Source organism: Meriones unguiculatus, chromosome 17 (genome assembly GCF_030254825.1).
Source record: "Meriones unguiculatus strain TT.TT164.6M chromosome 17, Bangor_MerUng_6.1, whole genome shotgun sequence".
NCBI lineage: Eukaryota > Metazoa > Chordata > Mammalia > Rodentia > Muridae > Meriones > Meriones unguiculatus.
The window spans coordinates 54,516,635-54,537,524 of NC_083364.1; the positions used below are offsets into that span (position 1 = coordinate 54,516,635).

General features: G+C 38.6%; 1 protein-coding gene across 6 annotated transcripts in view; it reads left to right on the forward strand.

The window, feature by feature from the left end:
• Positions 1 to 20,427, forward strand: part of Cblb (Cbl proto-oncogene B) — a 196,226-nt gene extending 175,799 nt beyond the window's left edge. For all 6 annotated transcript variants that reach the window (XM_060370540.1, XM_060370538.1, XM_060370539.1 and 3 more), the window contains 2 exons: positions 2,476 to 2,595; positions 16,771 to 20,427. In XM_060370540.1, coding sequence (XP_060226523.1) covers positions 2,476 to 2,595; positions 16,771 to 17,030 — 380 coding nt within the window. In that variant the 3' untranslated portion in view covers positions 17,031 to 20,427. The remainder of the gene's footprint in view (positions 1 to 2,475; positions 2,596 to 16,770) is intronic.
• Positions 20,428 to 20,890: the final 463 nt, after the last annotated feature.

The window sequence follows — 20,890 nt, forward strand, 5'->3', positions numbered from 1 at the left end:
AGGTTATTAAAGATAAGTAGTATTTTTAACTCTGAGACATGGATGGTCATGTGCTTAAATAAAACTCAAAGAAATGCCATGTGCTTGGCAACAGCCTCGGAAAAGGACTTGGTGGATATTATGTACTTAACCCTATTTAAGTATTGTCATGGTGGGGCTAATCAGACAGCTTATGCCATCTGGGAGGTTGCCAGAGGAGTCAGATGAATAAAGTAGGTTACAGTGTCCTTCCCGTGTGGAGGCCGCCATGTTCATAGACGAGACATTCAGGGGCAAGAGCAGCACTCTGACCTTAAACTCTCTGTATAGCCCAGCAGCTTCTGGGGATTTGATGTAAGAAGTCAGGCGGGACCTCCCTGCCCTGGTAATCAGAGTCAGTACTATATTGCTTCTTAGCAAATTGATCGTATTGTGTATGTGACATCTCCCCCCCAAAAAATATGAGTGTATAATTACACACCAGCTGCAGCATTTTCAGTTTGTATGTTTTAATAAGAAATATGGATGTTAGCCTTACATAGTTTTCAAAGAATTTAATTCTCCAAACCTTTATTGATTTTCAAATTTTCTTTATCAGAGGACAGCTAGTAATTATAACGCTATCTCTGGTAATTAGTCTACATAGTACCATTCCCTTTGAAACATTAGCTGTAATTCCATAGCTTTTCAGCAGGCATCCCTCTTCTCCTTGTCCCTACCAGGAGGAATTTAACTTGAAGCAGGGTAGAACATGTCATGATGGACAGATCCTAAGTGGTTTTGCTGTTGGTTTTAACAACTTAATGTATCGAGTCCCTTTTTACGTAAAATGGTTTAATGGAAAACATTTTTAAACTACAGTTGTGTATTTTGTAATCGATTTATAACGCCAAAATATATCCAGGTTTTACCATTATAAGTTTGTAGTAATTGTCGAGAAATAATGTAGACATGTCCAGCAGCCTGTGAGTTGGTTCTACAGCAATAAACAAGTGTAGATCCTGTGAAGGCATGATAAAGCACCAGAACAGTTTCTCCAGGAAGAGTAAATGAAATAATAATTAGTTGATGGCTTTAAGTAGTACTTACCTACTCTAGTCAGAAATTAGTATAAAAATAGGCAAGTTTGAAAACATATGAATTCTTCTTAAATAATCAAATTCTATATATTACTCTTGCCAATTTCAAATGAATATCCAATGAATTAAACTATAGCCTTACTGTATATATTTACAGTCTGTCTTTTTTTGTGGTAAGTCTGCATCTGCATGGACTTATTTTTAGTAGTTAAAATATTTATTGAGAACAAGCTAATTGCCTAGTGGGTTGCCTGCTGCTGTATTTGAGTTATCAGATATGTTATAAAACATATAAACAAGGAAAATCCTGCCCTCCCAGGAACTTGTAACAACTTCAGAGACATTACCAACAGGAAAAAGAGAGAGAGAGAGAGAGAGAGAGAGAGAGAGAGAGAGAGAGAGAGGAGGGAGGAAGGAAGGAAGGAAGGAAGGAAGGAAGGAAGGAAGGAAGGAAGGAAGGAAGGAAGGAAGGAAGGAAGGAAGGGGAAGGAGAAAATAATGACATGTGGAAAACCTGAGTGTTGAGATGATGGCTGCAGAGAGGGTGCCAGCAGAAAAAAAATAACATGTGGAAAACCTGAGGGTGGAGGTGTTAGATGCAAATTATTAGTGAGCCAAAATATCAGAGATCGTGTTCTTCTGTTCAGAAAAGAGTGTGTGCACAAAGGCTTTAAGCCCATCTACTGCTGATTTTAAAGCACTCGGGCATGTGATCCTAGTGCCTTCTGTCACACAGAACTCCGTTATGTAGAGTAAAAAGATTTTTCAGTCTACAATTCATGTTTCATAATTTTACATGGCAGAACTTTAAACAGCACACTTCTAACTGTGTATTCAAACTCCATTTTTAGTAATGGTGTGGTTTTCGGCAACTCAATTTACTATTCAGTGTGTTAACCTGGAAACTGGGTCTTAACATATTTTGGAACGTCCAATATAGTGCAATGAATATAAAAAAATTACATTTGCAGATTATTGTACATTCATTAATGCATTTAGCAATTCCAATCTCAGGTCTGTTTACACATCGATCTGACATACAGCTTATGGAGCCTAAGTGAGCCAACAATACCCTAAGGCAAAGTGAATAATAGCATCTTTTCATGCTTCCTTCGCAGCAGCTTTCATTCATTGAAACTCATAGCCGGGGATAGAAATTTAAGTTAAAAGGAGGCTAAATAAGTGTTATGAAAAGGTAAATACAAATCTAGTCTTAATTTTCATAGTAAAGGGAATAACTTACTGAACAAATGAATGCTCTAGAAAACTGCACAGCCAAGAAAACTGCATTATTGCTCATGAAATTAGCTGTCCAATTGATTATCAAAATCTGTAGTCCTTAGAAAGTTTCCGGAATTCTTTTCAGCCAACCAGCAGGGAGCATCCTTGTAATTAACGAATTATTTTTATTTTCAAGATCCCTTTTTTGACCCAGCAAGTGGCCAAGTTCCATTGCCTCCTGCCAGAAGAGCGCCAGGAGACAGTGTCAAATCCAACAGAGCCTCCCAGGACTATGACCAGCTCCCTTCTTCATCCGGTGGGTTGGCTGAGAACAGTTAACAATATTTCTCTTTAGTTTATTGCACTACACCTAAGCTTTCTCTTATTTTAGTGCCCTTTGTATTCGGCTTATAAGGTGCACATAATGAACTCAATTCAGAAAACTGCCTCGGGGAAAGAAAAATGAGGCTTAATATTTTGTGTGGACAGTCAGTAAGCCAACAGTCTCTGTTTGGGGATCTATTTTTTCTTCTAACTTCCATTTTTGTCTCATCAGGTTTAAGAAATCTGGAAAATCTCTTTGTACATCTGCCCATACTGCCTGTGTTTTTTTTTTTTGTTTGTTTGTTTGACATTACTACTAGTGCCAAACCAATGTTACTATTAATTGTTTGTTGTGGAGTTTTTGTTTGTTGCTGCTGCTGCTGCTTTTTGTTGGTTGGTTGGCATTAGTTTGGGTTTTCAGACAGGGTCTCATGTAGACAGAAATTCTTCCTAACACTTGTCATTACCCCAGACTTCATCGTTCATTCATTTGCTTGACTCATTTGTCTGTCTCTTCTGCTAGTGTTTTAACACCAAAGTGAGAAGTTTCACGTCAGGTTGCTAGAATGAATACCACAGGCTAGATGCTAATCAACATTCATTTCTTACATTCGGAGGCTGAGAATGCCAAGAAAACATGCTAGGCATTTGGTATCTGATGAGAACCTGCTTCCTTCTTCCTCGGTGCCCATTTTCCTACTCAAGCATCATAAAGCGCTGTACCTTTTCATCCACACAGCTTAGCCACCACAAAGGCCATGTCACTAAAGAACATGAGCAAGAGCAAGGTACAGGGCCACATCACTGTAACCCCAGCATTCAGAAGCTGAAGCAGGAGCCTTCCAATGTGTTTAGCAACAAGCTGAGATACATAATGGCATAGTAAAGCCAAGATCGATGTGGCCTACATAGAGAAATCATGTCTCCAAAGAAACCATTTAAAGTGAGACACAGTAAGACCACAGTTATCAAAGATGCCCAGCATACATAAGTATATAGATGAGACAAGGAAGAAATGCTTGATAACCAATACCTTTTTGTTTGTTTGTTTGTTTTTATTAATTACAGTTTATTCACTTTGTTTTCTAACTGTAGCTCCCTTCCTCATCCCTACCCAAATTCCACCCTCCCTCCCTTTTCTCCACCTATGCTGCTCCCCTAATCCACTGATAGGGGAGGTCCTCCTCCCCTTCCCTCTGATCCTATTCTATCAGGTCTCATCTGCATTGTCCTCCTCTGTGGCCTAGTAAGGCTGCTCCCCCATCAGGGAGAGGTGATCAAAGAGCCAGCCACTGAGTTCATGTCAGAGACAGTCCCTGTTCCTATTACTAGGCAACCCACTTGGACCTGCCATGGGCTACATCTGTGCAGGGGTTCAAGATTATCTCCATGTATGGTCCTTGCTTGGAGTATCAGTCTCAGAAAAGAGCCCTGTGCCCAGTTTTTGTTTTGTTTTTGTTTGTTTGTTTGTTTGTTTTTCTCTCTCTCTCCTTGTGGAGCAGGTGTCCCCTCCAGGTCTTTTTATCTCTTGCTTCTTTCAATGCTTCTGAAAAGCAAAGGACACTGTTGTCTGAACAAAATGACAGCCTACAAACTGGGAAAGGATCTTCACCAACCCTATATCTGACAGAGGGCTAATATCCAGAATATATAAAGAACTCAGGAAGTTAAACAGCAACAAATCAAGTAATCCAATTAAAAAATGGGGTACAGAGCTAAAGAGATAATTCTCAATAGAGGAATATCGAATGGCAGAGAAACACTTAAAGAGATATTCAATGTCCTTAGCCATCAGAGAGATGCAAATCAAAACAACCCTGAGATTGCACCTTACACCCATTAGAATGGCTAAGATGAAAAACTCAAGTGATGACACATGATGGAAAAGATGGAAAAAGGGGAAGACTCCTCTATTGCTGGTGGGAATGTAAACTTTTATAACCACTTTGGAAATCAATCTGGCATTTTCTCAGACAATTAGGAATAATGCTACCTCAAGGTCCAGCTATACTACTCTTAGGCATATAAACCAAAACATGCTTAAGTATACAACAAGGACATTTGCTCAACCATCTTCATAGCAGCTTTATTCGTAATAGCCAGAATCTGGAAACAACCCAGATGTCCCTCAGTTGAGGAATGGAAACAGAAATTGTGGTACATTTATACAATGGAATACTACTCAGCAATTAAAAATAAGGATATCATGAAATTTGCAGGCAAATGGTGTTAACTAGAAAAGATCATCCTGAGTGAGGTATCCCAGAAGCAGAAAAACAGACATGGTATATACTCACTCATAAGTGGATATTATACATATAATATAGGATAATCATAGTAAAAAATCTGTACACCTAAAGAAGCTAATCAAGGAGGACCCTGGGTAAGATAATTAATCCTCATTCAGAAAGACAAATGGGATGGACATCCGAAGAGGGAGAAAATGGAACAGGACAGGAGCCTACCACAGAGGGCCTCTGAAAGGCTTTACCCTGCAGGTTATCAAAGCAGAGGCTGAGACTAATCGCCAAACTTTGGGCAGAGTGCAGGGAATCTCATATAAGAACCTGTACCTTTTTTAGGCTGGATACCTGGATCCATGAGCAACATATTTGGTTCCTCTTTGTAAACATCAGCAGTTTTAAACACTATAGATTTTGTTTGGTTTCAGGATTTTCAGTTTTTATTCTTAAACTTCAATCAGTTCACAGAAGATTTGTTACATGTACAAGTCACATACCTGGAACTCTCTGAATAAAGGTTGTTAAGTTGCTGTGAGGATTATCAGCAGTGTAATTCCTCCATGGTGCCATGTAGGAAATGCAGAATTCTCTCAAAACCCTTAAAGGTATAACACTTTTATATGACCTGGGAAGAACAGAAAACCTTCTTATCCATTTCAAGTTTTGCTCCATGTCTGTCAGTTCACGTCTAGCCAATCAGAGCTTGTGGACCTGTCCATGAAGACTGTAGTTGCAAGTAAAACACAGACTGACAAAGCACGTAAATCAAGGAGTGAAAATATCTACCAGCCTCATATGTCATAAGAAAACAAAGCCATTACTGCTGAAATAATGTTAAAATACACCTTTGGCAAAAGCACCATGTCTGACTTGAAATAATATGTTCAACTCTAGGTTAAAATAAAGGTATTCACTTAGTGAGTGGAGTTATCGGCAGTCAGTTTTCACAGCATTCTCAGTGTTGGCTCTGTATCATGAGGGTGTTGAAGAGCCAGGAGCATTACTCATGTTCAGGATTTCAAGTGGTATGGATTAGGGTCAGCATTACAATAGAAATCTTAAGAGTGCTTCGAGTAGCAAACACAGAAACATCCAGGTAACAGGACTAAAGTAGTTTTTCCCGAAGAAGTAAAAGAATACCAAGGACCAAAGCCAGCTGTAACATGCAATAGTTCATCCATCCCCCTAAACATTTACAAACACTAGCAGAGCACGGAACTGTGTCCTGTGTTTCTGACTTGCGTCTGTCAGCAGGCCGCCTGCTGTTCTTGCATACATGCACATCTGAACTTACCTCTGGATTAGCTGTTCTCATTCAAATTCTGACCTGGACATTGTGTCCCTTCACAATCTTTTCTTAGCAAACCCCCTTTTAGATAACCTAACAAGGATTCTGGGGTAACTGCTAACTCTGAAACAAACAAACAAACAGACAAAAAATTATCATCTTTCAGAGCTATATAAATAACTGATAATAGCTCACTAATGAACAAACTGAAAAGAATGATTCTGAGGAATTTAAAAATGATTTCATCAATGTAAAAATTTTCTTCCACAATCCCCTTTTAAAGACATTTTGTGTGTGCAAGTGCACTTCTAGTGTGTTCATTGAAAACTAACGTCTCTATTGGTATTTCACAAATGATTATATAATTAAAAGCATTCACAAAAAACAAATAGAAATTCCACTGGCTTATTTTAAAATCACATCGTTCTAGATTGGGGCAATTTTTTTGCCAGTAATTGACTTGTTCTTTATATTAATATATTAGTCACACATAGCTCTGCGTAAGTTTTATAAAATTGTGATGCTGTTTCTCTCTTGTTGTCATATATATTGTGTTGCAGTCTGAATTCCTTAAACATTCCAGAAAGCTTGTTCTTACATGCAGAGTTACCTTTGGAGGAGGTTATTCATGTTGTTAGTAGTTAAAAGGTACTTCAAGGACTTGAAAACAATACTACGGTGCCCGTGACTTTATGAAATGATCTTATTTCTAAATATACTGACAAAATAAGGAGATATTATTATAAAGGGAATGAACTCCAGTCCATTTTTCCTTTATTTATTATTAGCTTAATGGAAAATTGACGGACTATTGAGCAGCTTGTTATATTAGTAATCTTTTTGGAGATTTCAGCTTGAAATGGTGCTTGTAATTTACACAAGGGTTAGAAATGCACAGTGAGTGATCGTCAGTGACAGGGTAAATTGTATTTAACACATAGTTTTGTTTCCACACTGGAAATTTCAGTGAGGTTGATCTTTACCAGTTTATCTGGTAATTGATGCCACTTGAAAACATTCATGCCCGCAGCTTCAGTTTTAAAACCACAGGGCTGAAGTGTTTTTTCACAAAGATCTAAAACAGTCTCTCATGCTGCTTTCTATCTATTCTAAGCACAGTGTATGTGAAGATTTTTCATTTTTTTGTGTTTCACTGAAAACCATATGTGAAATCATGCCTGTTGATTAGACAGTGACTAAGACTATAGTGATTGACTATCACAGCATATATGATCTCCAAAATTAATTGACACCACTTACATTTGAATAACAAGATTCTGATATATTCCGAGATTTTGTTCATTTCTTATTCAGTTGGATCCACATTATTTCTTCTAATTATCAACTATTGTTAAACATAAGAATTATTAGTCAAAGTTTTGTTGCTTATTCCAAGAATTGTACTTCTTTACTAAATCGCTAAAATTCTATATCCCAGATTTTATGTATAGTACATTCTACATAATATTTAATTTATTAAGCATTTACTATAGGATAGAAATTCCGATAACTATCTTAGGTAGCTACAAATGATGACCATTTAAATCATTTAACATGCAAAGGATATTACACATAGTTTTTCTATGTAGATATGTAAAATATATTTTATATAATGTATATGGTCTTCTGTACGTTAAAAGAGTTATATAAATACAAATAAACAGACAATTCTGCTGTAAGCTTAATTTATAGAATAAAGAAAAAAGATATTTTAATAATATGCCAAAGATCCCACGTCATCATGTGTCAGCCCAATTAAACTTAAGTGAATTTGAACAATTTTAGTAAGCTGTGCAAACATTTATTCCTTTATTGTTAATTAAGTTTGTGTTGTGGTTCCCTCAGTAGCCAAGCCAAAATCAAGTTAGGACACAATCAAAAAATCACACCTCCATGTAGCAATGATTGTTAAAGCACTTGTAGGACTCCTTTATAATAAAACAGGAGCAGTGATGAAGGAATAACAGTGACAACAAAGGAATGAAAGGTACTGTAAGCAGTAAACACCTCTGTGACCTCGGCAGAGCCCCTTGCTGGGTTCTTGCCGCTTTTTCATATCAGAAAATCCCTCGTGGTATCTCAGCCTTAGTTCCTGAGCAGCTTGCATCTATAAAGCAGAAGGAATTTTGTCTATTTTGTTGTGGTTTTGTGAACTGCACAAGCATGACATATACACTAAAAACCACAGTGCAATTACCAACAGTAAGAAAGGAAATGACTAAGAGCTGTGCCACTGGGGTGTTCCCATACACTCCGAGTTGATTTCTATTAAGCACTAAGAGGCAGGGGTCGGATTTCAGTCTTCTACATGTGGATATTTGATTTTCCTAGCACCATCTCAGAGACCTTCCCCGGTGTGTGCTGCGAGAACCGGTTGGCAGCAGATGTGTGGGTTCTGAATCTCAATTCCGTTGGCCTCTGAGTTTGTTGTGTTGCTGTCTTGCAGTCTGGTGTGAAGCCTCTGCCTTTCTTCTTTCTGTTCAAAAGTTGCTTTGTCTCTTTGAGATCCTTTTGCTTCCATATAAATATTAATTTTTTTTTCATTCTCTGAAAAGGACATGGGTATTTTGACAGAGATTGCATGTGAATCCAGAGGTTGATTTGAATCTATAGAATTATTTAAATGCTGTATACATTTTAGCAGTAGTCTTCAAGTCCATGGATCTGGAATGTTTTTCTTGTCAGTTTCTTCAATTGATGTTTTATAACTTTCACTGAAGAACCCTTTTACTTCCATAGTTAGGCTCATTCCTGAATATTTTGTCTATAGCTTGTATGCCTTTTATTTCATTGAATTGCTTATATGTGGAAAGCTACTAATTCTCATGCGTAGGCTCTGCATCCTGTTACATCATTGAATTAATATTGACTAATACTCTTTTGCTAGATTCCTTATTTTTTTGCATACAGAATCATATACACACAAAAGTCCTTCATAAAAAGTGTTAGCTTAACTGCCTCCTGTCTTTATTTTTAGGGTTTTCAATTTGTTTCTCGCTTAGATATTCTTTTTGGAATTTATGGTTTTGTTCTGAATAAGTTGGTGACAATGGGTACCTTGGTCTTGTTTCTGATCTCAGAGAAAATATTTTCAGCTTCTCTCCACTTAGATTACTGTCATCTAGGGCTTATTTATTGTGCTTAATTCATACTGTATTGAGGTGTTTTGTCATAAAGAAATGTAAACTGGTATCAAGTGCTTTTTATGCATCTGTTGAGATCATATGGTCATATGATTTTCATTCTTTGTTTAGTCAGTTCAGTATAAATATATGTTTATTGATTTCTATATGTTGAATTGTCTCTTAATTCTGGGGATGCAACCAGTTTGAATGATGATGAATAAACTTGAATTCCTGCGATGAAAGCAGTGTGTTGGCAGTAAATGATCACTGTAACTTAATAGTTTATTTGATTCCATGGAACTTTGTTGAAAATATCTATATCTGTATTCATCAGAAACTTAATGGTCTGTAGGTTTGCTGTTGTTGTTCCATAGCTGTCTGGTTGGAAATTGGATAGCACTGGATATCTGGAAGGGTTCCAATCACTGATAAATTGTGAAAATCAAGTGAAAAGAAAATAGTTTGTTAAACGTGGTCAGTAAGGCTAAGTGATCTTGTGCTTTTCTTTGGTGGGAAACTTGATTGCAGATTCAATCTCATTAACACCATTGTTCTGTTCAGTTTCTTGTGTTTTCAAGGTTCACTTTTAGCCCATTTTACATGACCAAACATTTATATCTCTGGGTTTTCCTGTTTGTTAGCATATGGTTGTTCATGGGAATCTCTATAATTGCATTTCTCAAGTTGAGGTTGCAATGTTTCATTTTCCATGTCATATCTAACGGTTTTCTTTCAGCTTTCTTAGCTCACCTATCTGCAAGTTTATTTTGTTCAGGTTTTTGAAGAATCTGTTCTTTATCTAGCACTTATTTCTGCTGAAATCCTTGTTGTTTCCTTCCTTACACTAGATTCGGTTTAAGTTTGTTTTTGCTTTTCTAAGTGCTAGAGATTGTCGAGTGTTTATTTGAGAGTTTCCTGGTTTGGTTTTTGTTTTGTTTGTTTTGTGTTGTTTTGTTTTTTGTTTCTGTTATTTTTTTAATTTTTCATCAATTATACTTTATTCATTCTGCATCCCCCCATAAGCCCCTCCCTCCTCCCTTCCCAATCCCACCCTCCCTCCTCCCTCTGCTTGCATGCCACTCCCTAAGTCCACTGATAGGGGAGGTTCTCCTCTCCTTTCTGATCTTAGTCTATCAGTTCACATCAAAAGTGGCTGCATTGTCCTCTACTATGGCCTGGTAAGGCTGCTCCCCCCCAGGGGGAGGTGATCAAAGAGCAGACCAATCAAATTATGTCAGAGGCAGTCCCTCTTCCCATTACTATGTAACCCAATTGGACTCTGAACTGCCCTGGGCTACATCTGTGCAGGGGTTCTAGGTTATCTCTATGAATAGTCCTTGGTTGGAGTATGAGTCTCTGGGAAGTTCCCTGTGTTCAAATTTTCTTGTTCTGTTGCTCTCCTTGTGGAGACCCTGTCCTCTCCAGCTCTTACTATTTCCCACTTCTTACATAAAATTCCGTTCACCTGCCCAACAGTTGCCCATCAGGCTCAGCATCTGTTATTTTTTGATCAGAGTCTTCACAGCATGTTCTTCTGCCTTAGGATGCCTCTTGTTGTGTTTCATGTGTTTTCTCTATTTTCATTGTTTTTTAGAAATTTCAGAATGCTCCCAACTTTCTCCATGACTTGCTTGTTTGTTGAAAAAATCTTCAGGTTCTATGAATGTTAACATTTTCAGAATCCTTTTGTCGACTCAAATTTTATTCCATTTTGATCAAAAAGAATACAGGGTATCACTTCCGTTATTTTAGTTTGTTAAGACTTGCTTTTTTGTCCTACGGTGGACTATTCTAGGGACAGCTTCATGAGCAGATAGATTAATGTCTCCTCTGCAGCTGTTGGATAGAAGAGTCTCCAGGCATCATTAAGGTCATTTATCCCTTTTACAGTTGAGCTCTGGTGTTTGTTAATGTCTTTTTCTAAATGATCTGGACAGATGCAGGATGTTGAAATCTTGTCACCATCGTTACATTGAAGGTTGCCTGACCTTCCATATGCAATAGTTTTGTTAGATAAAATTGGATATTTTGATACTAAATTCATATAGGTTCAGTCATATTTTCTTGTTAAATGGCTCCTTTATTCAATATAAGATGACTTTGTCCCTTTGGGCTTATTTTTAGATAGAAATTTAACCAGTTGTATCTGTCCTAGGCTTCTGTTTAGAATATCATTAACCATTCTTTACTCTCAACCTGATTGTATCTTTGCTACTGAAGTCAGTTTGTGTTTGTATGACTCCAAAGGTTGACTTAAATGGGGAGATGAGAGAATGAATAAATGACAGGAGATAAGAGAATGAATAAATGACAGACACAGAGACATTCACAGAAAGCTGGGATCAGGAGGCCTGGGCTGTCTGAAGAAGGCACAACACTGAGATTCTCCCTGTGTTTATTATATTCAGTTGAAGAGGGAAGTGGGGCTATTAAAGACAGACAAACAAGGTGGGTTTATTATATAGAGGTGAACAAGGAGATGGGTTTAGCTAATCTCCACGGGAGCAGTTTTCATAAGGTATATCCCCAAAGTCAGAAAGCTACAGGGAACATTTCCTCCACATACTGTCAACATTTACATTCAGACCCAAAGAAAGTGTTCTCATTTGTTTGAGCCACACTAGGAAAGTCTTTGCTCCTCCTCTGGAGCTGAGGCATTGGAGTCCATGCCCTTATCAAACAATACCCATTCACTGGGGACTTCACTGGTTCCCTACATTTCTAGGTTACATATTGTTGGAAATTGTTTTACCATAGAGACTCTCTCTCTCTCCCTTTCCCTGTATCTCTCTGTCTCTGTCTCTGTCTCTGTCTCTCTCTCTCTCTCTCTCTCTCTCTCTCTCTGTTTGTGTGTGTGTGTGTGTTTTCGATGTTCTTGTACCTATGCACCTTACCTTACCTTACCTTTTTTGTTGGTTCACTATGTTTGCTCCATTACTTTGTGATATATCTCCTTTTCAATAATGTTTCCCATTTTACATGCTTTCATGGTGGTGATTGCATTTCTTTCACATCTGAATGTAGAACTTTTTGGACATGTTTGAAAACCTTCCCTGGGTAATCACAGATTTTCTCAGTGATTACTGTCTTGGATGGTCTTGTAGCCTGAATTGATAGAGAAACCAAGCATTGCCTTCTTTCCTTTTTTTATTTCCTTTTTAATTTTATTTTATTTTATTAATTACACTTTATTCACTTTGTATCCCCGCATAAACCCCTCTCACCTCCCCTCCTGGTTCCACCCTCCCTCCCCCTTCTTCACGAATGCCCCTCCCCAAGTCCACTGATAAGGGAGGTCCTCCTCTACTTCCTTCTGATCTTAGTCTATCAGATCACATCAGGAGTGGCTGCATTGTCATCTTCTGTGGCCTGGTAAGACACCTCAGGGGGAGGTGATCAAAGAGCAGGCCAATCAGATTATGTCATAGACAGTCCCTCTTCCCATTACTATGTAACCCACTTGGACACTGAACTGCCATGGGCTACATCTGTGCAGGGGTTCTATCTCCATGCCTGGTACTTGGTTGGAGTATGAGTCTCTGGGAAGACCCCTGTGTTCAAATTTTCTGGTTCTGTTGCTCTCCTTGTGGGGTTCCTATCCTCTCCAGTTCTTACTATTTCCCACTTCTTATATAAGATTTTTCCCCCTGCCTTTGGGTATTCCAAAAAGTGTACTTGTGTTTTTGATTTTTGGTTTTCGGTTTTGTTTTAGTTTTTCGTTTACTGGTATTCCAAAGTTCTTAAGTGCTTTATGCTTCTTTTCTTGTTAGCCCAAGCAGGGTATTTCAAAAGGCAAATCTTCAAGTTCATGCTCCTCTCCTTTGATTCTGTCAGCTGCTAACATTTCTATTCTGAGCTCTTCATGTCTAAGATGTGCTTTTTTTTTTTTTTTTTTTTCAAAATCTTACTTTAAATTTCTTATCTATATGCCCACATTGACTTCTTCATTCCACCCACCTGTTTATATTCCTTCCCTTGGAAGCTCTAAAGTTTGTTTCTAATCATTTGTTTTAAATTATTTTGTCAGTGATTTTTATCTTTGTCTCTTTTTTTATTGCTAAAGTTGGGTTCTTCTAGAGGCAACATATTGCTTTTTTGTTGTTGTTTCTCAAATTTATTGTGTTCCTTTTTTGAAAATTGTACCTCTGGTTAATTAGTTATTACTACTTTTATGTGGCAGTCTTATCAGGGTGGAGCCTTTGAATTTTCCCCCATGAACAAGGCCTTTCAACGCATGTTGTCATTACGTAGGTTATTAAATTTATTTGGAATTTTATGGTTACAGCTTTTTTTTTTTCATATATAAAGGCAATATCTCACAGCAGATATCCTGGTCCTCTGGCTCTTAAAATCTTTTTGCCCTCCTTTTCAGCAATGTTTCCTGAGCCTTAGACATTTCTTTGCTATATAGTATTGGTTTTGACTCCGTATGGTCACCAACTCTTCTTTCCAATTCTTAGATTCTTATGCAACAGGGCTTAGTGAGTTTGGGCACTGTATATGCCTTGTAAAAATCAGGTATACCAGCTGTCTCCATCTGACACAAGAATAGAGAGACACTAGCCATGTACCAGGTAAGGAGGTATGGGCAGCAGAAAGTATAAGGCATTCATGGTTTATACTCCTGAATTAAAAATAGTAGTTCCTCTTATGTATTGGGGTGAGAGGGTAGAAATCAACTCAGGCCCTGTTAGTGGTATTTCTACTTCAAGCAGGGGCCTGAGGCTTTAGGGGCATGAGCAGTTATGAGGAGCCTGTACCACCAGTTTCCCAGCCTGTAAGTAAACAGTGAGGACCTAGATCCTGCACAGGGATATATAGTTTACTTATGAAAAACCAATACAGATTTTGGCAAGACTCAGAAATCATATATTCTTTATGTGACTATAAAATACATACATATATATATATAATCTACAGCTACAGTATTTTTAAATCAGGTTTTTTTAATGTAGAACAAGAAAAATTAAAATATGACTATCATCTAGTTTGGTGTAGAAACAAATATTTTAGTTATAGAGGTTTTTATTTATATATGTAGCATTGACCGTCCTAAAACTGTTAGTGGGATGATAATTTTACAAGTTACGATCTCATTCAAAAATTCTGTACTTGTTTCAGAAGGACAAAATGAAGTAATGGATCAGGTAATTTTTATGATTTGATTATATTGAAAATTCCACCTTACAGTAGTATCTGAAGCCATCAGGGGTTGATAAGGCCAGAAAGAACAGAAAGAGCTACATCTGTGCAGGGGTCTTAGGTTATCTCCGTGCATAGTCCTTGGTTGGAGTATCAGTCTCAGAAAAGACCCCTGTGCCCAGATTTTTTGGTTCTGATGCTCTCCTTGTGGAGTTCCTGTCCTCTCCAGATCTTACTGTTTCCCACTTCTTTCCTAAGATTCCCTGCACTCTGCCCAAAGGTTGCCCATAAATCTCAGCATCTGCATTGATATTCTGCAGGGCAGAGCCTTTCAGAGGTCCTCTGTGTCAGGCTCCTGACTTGTTCCCTCTTTTCTCCTTCTTCTGATGCCCATCCTCTTTGCCTTTCTGGATAGGAATTGAGCATTTTAGCAAGAGTCCTCCCGCTTAATTAGTTTCTTTAGGTGTACAGATTTTAGTAGGTTTATCCTGTATTATATGTCTATATGAGTGAGTATATACCATGTGTGTATTTCTGCTTCTGGGCCTAAGACCCCTGCACAGATGTAGCCCATAGCAGTTCAGTATCCAAGTGGCTTCCATTGTTAATAGGAACAGGGACTGTCTCTGACATGAACTGATTGGCCTGTTCTTTAATTACTTCCCCCTGAGGGGGAAGCAGCATTACCAGACCACAGAAGACACTGCAGCCACTCCTGATGAGACCTAATTGACTAGGATCAAAAGGAAGGAAAAGAAGACCTCCTCTATCAGTGGAATTGGGGAGGGGCATGCATGCAGAGGATGGAGGAAGGAAGGGATTGGGACGGGAGGAGGGAGGGAACCACAAGGGAGATACAAAGTGAATAAAGTGTAATTAATAAAGAATAAAAAAAGAAAAACAAAACAAAACAAAAAAAGAACAGAAAGAGGTGGGGAAAACTGCAAGGCCTTCACTTCATAACTCACTTTACTGTGTGGTTTTTGTTTTACAAGAGAAAAAAAAAATGTTCAGTAAGTATCATTGTCTATACATAGTCCTATCTCTTTCTAAAATCCACACTTGGGAATCACACTACCGTCTATAGAGAGAGGGATGAACATACTCTGTGTAGGTACCCAGTCCATGCCCCGGGATCTGTATGGTAGCTTATCGTTAATTTCCTTTGTCCTCAAGAGTCCTGTATGTTCATGAGTGCCAATGTACTTCGTTTTACTTTATCCGGGAAGGAGCAATAGGTCAGTAGATAATATACTTTTTTGAATAGCCGTAAGGGACTGAATTTGGATCTCCGAGACCTGTGTGAAGCCAGATATGTTAGAAAGCTAGCATACAATCTCAGCTACCTACAGTGAAATGGGAGGAAGAAACAGGAAAATCTTCAGAATCTTGTAGGCCATCCAGCCTGATGTGTGCAGAGGTATATATGTAGCATTGACCCTGCCTCCCACAGGTAGGGGCAAGGACTAACCCCCAAGGTTGTCCTTTGACCACCACATTTGAGTCATGGCACATGTACACCCACTCACACACAGAAATGTGTACACATCTACACTATCCATGCTACTGCACAGGTTTAAAGATGCATTTAAAAAAAGAATTAATTACCATCAGGGTCCTGAACTATAAGCCATTCTCCTTCTGAGGTTTGCTCTGTTTGTATTTTCTCAGGCAAAAGTTCCTGCATCAGAATCTAAAATGTTTGCTCAAGTCATGCCACATTTAATTTGTTCAACATGTTGGCTAATAGAGCCAAACCATCTGCCGTCTTCACTTCATCTTTCTTAGTGTAAGTGAAGTGCCGCACATTAACTTGAAAAATCGGGTAGGAGGAGACCCTACACAGTGTATATCTCAGAATAGCTCCACCAGAAAATGAGTAGGACCAAGAACATCTGGGCACTATGCTGCGTTTTTTTCTTCTTATGTCATAGGAGATGCTTATCCTCTCTGACAGGAACCCCTCAACTCTCTACCTCTTGAAGCAGCCACAGGCTATGCCATGGTTGAAAAAGATATAGTATGTTACGAAGCAGATCTTGCCACTTTACTCTGAGCTTCAACTGTTGTTTGTGTGTTTGTTTGTTTGTTCTTTATGTAACTCTCTTGTGGCCAGAAAAGTAAAATATGGAATCAGAAAATAAGTATGTTAGTATTCAGTCAAACTACTATATTCTCCTGCTTCGTTCTAATGTTCGAAGTGAGGCAACATTTTCCATTTCACAGTAAGATAGCCATCAAATAAAAACAGTTGTAGAGAAAACGAAAAATAACATTTAAGATAAAATAATGAGATAACACTGCTCTCTTCGATAGTATTTGTTTTTATCCCACTGTTTCAATGTGTCTGTCTTTGAAAATCTCCACAGATGGTTCGCAAGCACCAGCTAGACCCCCCAAACCACGGCCCCGCAGGACTGCACCAGAAATTCATCACAGAAAGCCCCATGGGCCCGAGGCAGCGATGGAAAATGTCGATGCAAAAATTGCAAAACTCATGGGAGAGGGGTACGCCTTTGAAGAGGTGAAAAGAGCCTTAGAGATTGCCCAGAATAATGTGGAAGTGGCCAGGAGCATACTTCGAGAATTTGCCTTCCCTCCTCCTGTCTCCCCACGTCTAAACCTATAGCAGCCAGAACTGCAAACACCAAAGGGTAAAGCAGTTGACAGATATTCCAGGAGTGTGGAACAAAAGGACAGAGAGGGATCGCAGGAGCCACGGCGACTTTTTGCGTGGCATCTCCACAAGGGCCGCCTGGAGGCCTGCTCCTCTGGAGACCACAGCTCCCTTAGGATGCCCACGCTGCAGCTTCTGTGTTTGTGCTAGCCATACTTTTAAATCAGGGTTGAACTGATAAAATAATTTAAAGACGTTTACTCCCCCTTGAACTTTGAATCTGTGAAGTGCTTTTCCTTGTTTACATGTTGGCAGAATTGCAGTTTGTCTCTGTTTTTGATTCCTGTACTGTGTTCCTGACGGGCCCTTTGCGGAGTCAGTCAGGTCTGCTGTAAGCCTTTCCATGCCCACTTGGCCCTGCTGCCCACAGCAGCGGCAGAATCACCTCTGTGTTGCTCTCTATCCAGGCCCCACCTCAAGTCCCCTGGTCCAGCTCCATTTCTCCCATTTACACAGCATCCCAGTCTGAAGGTTCTGAGTTTTTGGCGTTTGAAAACTAATGCAGAATGAAAAAGAAGTGTGTGTGGTCTTGTCTTCACTACTGAGTCATTTCTTTGAGAACCATCACTGTTGAGAGGTGGGAAAAACCTGAATGTAAAAAACATTTATTTGTCAATAAACTGCCTTTTGTAAGGGGTTTTTATATAATACAAAAGAGCTTCCCTTGTTAGTTTAAACGCTGTGACCTTTAGTTTTCCATGCTCTCCCTCTTGCTGACCCAGGAGTGCCATGATGCTGTAAAAGTGACTACTGCAGATGCAGGGAAAACCTGATTGCACGAGACAGTGCTGTACTCCGGTACCCTCGCATGTATGCCTGCATCTCTTCCAGGAGAGCTGAGAAGGGAGCCACCGCCTCAAAGGATGTTAACACACCGGCCTCCCCCTACTGGAATACAGTCCATTTTCTATTTCCCCATGTCACCCTGGCTCCTCACAGGACACGAGCCTCCTAAGGCACCCATGACTGTTATCTGCTCCTGTCGGCCATGTTATTTGCAAAACTCTTAGTACCATTTCTCCAGTCAAATTAGGATTTCTGTTTGCTCCGTGGGTTTTCTCGTTGATTGCTCTGTGTTGCTCTGTCCAGTCAGATGCAACCATGGTATGTGTTACTTTTAATCTAAAAATATTTATTGACCATCTACAGTGTGCACAAACTCACAATCCAACTCCACCATGTTTGGTTGTAAATGCCTCTAATCTGATGCATGAGGCCTTCAAACTTGGTGCCAGGACTTCAGAACTCTTCAGTAATTTCAAGTAGGTTTGGGTTTTTGTTAGTGTGTTTGTTTGTTTGTTTCATCCTTAGTAGTGGAAAAAAAATCAAAGCTATCTCCATGCAAAATGCTTGAGCCACATTTAGATTCCTCCTAAGGATGGACTTAGTTGTAGGTTTCTGGGTGTTTCTTACCACTCCTTACTCCACACCCACTGTGACACACAGAGATGCCTCAGATAATAAGTTTCTCGTCTTGAGTGAGGAGAACGAGGTAGAACGTCAGGTAGATCTGATGGGGTTGGCATTGTACAGGACTCATGCACAAAGCCATGCTTACCCAGGAGGAGGGTCCAGCACCTTCTTTCGCCACGTGGCTTTCATGAGATGCATCAGGACTTGAGAATCCCCAGTCTCTGCATATTTTGGGTTTGTTCAGATGGTCCTCTGTTGCCTCTGCCACTAGAAGGGTGATTTTTAATTTCCTTAGATACTATTCTTGTGAGGATGTGTGAATACAGGTGTTTTTCTTTTTTTTTTTTAATACTTTTACAATTGGCTATTTGTTGTTTCTGCTCATAATTTTTTACTTGCTTTATAAGTTCTGATGTCATATTGATAGTGATACAGTGCTATGTATTTTGGGCTGTCATGTAACTTGCCAACAGTCAGCATAGCCTAAAACCCAGAATTGCCCCTTGGCTGTCCTGACATTGTTAGAACAGCCTCATTAGCTTAGGGGGTTGATGGAAAACAGGAACACTGGGACCCACAGCATATTCTTATCCACTTTTAGATACCATATAAGAAATTCTCAATAGCAATTTAAAAACTAAAGTTGTGGTGACAGCATTTATTTGGACCTGAAGCTTAGGGTGGGGGTGATGTTATTTTCTGGATTGCACCGAGATCTCTGAGTTTTCCACTAAGTAGCAGCAGCCAGTTTTGTCATAAAGGAAAGTGAATCTAATCAATCATACATAAGACAGTACAGACAGGAAACATGAAAACTCACAGAATTTGTTTGTAAAAATAATTCAAATTATTAATTCAAATTAATAATTCAAAAAATAATTAAAAGTAATTCAAATTATTTTTTATTATGAAAGGGACTACTAGCTAATACTTTGAAATGTTCCATACTATGTTCCCTCTAATCCAGAAATTAGATATTCCTCCCAATACTCAAGATTTGAGCCAGTGTTTATAATCAATACAATTAAACCATGGCCAGTTTTAACTTCTACCTGGCATCCAACGGTATCTCCAACTCCAGAGTTCCTTTTTCTTCTTCTTCTTCTTCTTCTTCTTCTTCTTCTTCTTCTTCTTCTTCTTCTTCTTCTTCTTCTTCTTCTTCTTCTTCTTCTTCTTCTTCTTCTTCTTCTTCTTCTTCTTTTCTCACCTCATCCCAACTCCCCACCCTCCATCCCTAACCTCTTGTTATCTGGTATATCACAGCCAAATTTTCTCGAACCAAATTCATGCATTTTAATACTTAACTTGAGCTTGCTTCCACTAGAGTTGTCAGCCCTTTCCTCGCCTTGCCCCTGCCCACAGTGATAGAGCCCTGACTACAACCGCCAAGGGTCTGTTTGCTAACTCAGTATTGCACACACCAAGGACACACATGCAAAGATTTATTCATAATGTGAACTTCTTAATTATTCAGTTCCGGAAGCATTTCCTGCGATTTGAACGTGACTTTGCCTCTTTTCAACTTGAAGCTTTAGTTTGCACTGAATTATCTCATCTGGTTTTAAAATGTCTCAAATGGACTGATTTGGAAGTAAAATATGGTATATTTTAAATATCAATGCAGGTACTGCCTGTAAACCTGGAATGTTAGAGCTTCAAGGAAGATGTTCCAGAGAAAGACAGCAATAGAACGAAAGGTTTTTTTTTTCTTCCCAGTTCCCATTTTTATTGTTTGAAATGCATTTTTTAAAACTTGTCTAATGTGGCAAAATAGTTATGTGTTCAATTAATTTATATTTTATTCGTTCTTTTTCAATCCTGGATATGTAACCTCAAGTACTTTATCTGTTCTTTTAAGGTATTTTATAAAATGAATGTTAACAAATGAAATTTGTATGTTCTTTTTCAAGTGAGCACAAATATTTCTTTGAGAACATGTCTCTGGTGTTATTTTTCTAAAGGATATGTAAATGACATTAAAGACCTGTGACTTAGTCACCAGTTGCCAAGCCCACCCACATAACATTCTAAACTTCTGTCATGTCAGAGAACTGAAAGTCAGTATTTCAGGTTATATGTAATGAGGACCATTTTCAAAGAAAGACTGGTTTGGAGAGGATTACAAATAATAAATGGGCAGTTCCTGGTTGATACTAGCATCTGTTCTTTAAAATCTTTACATTTGTAATTACTGGATATGGATTAGTATATTACGTGGAGAAGAAAATTGATTGAAAGTAGAAAGAGCAGCCATATAAAGAGTAGATGTTTGGTGAGTGAATTCAAATGCTAGCAAGTCATCAGTGGCAACTGCCTTTATGAGGAGACCTAGTCAGGAAACTCTATATCAATGTTATAAAATTAATTGGGACATGCAAAACTCCATTGACTGTAATGCT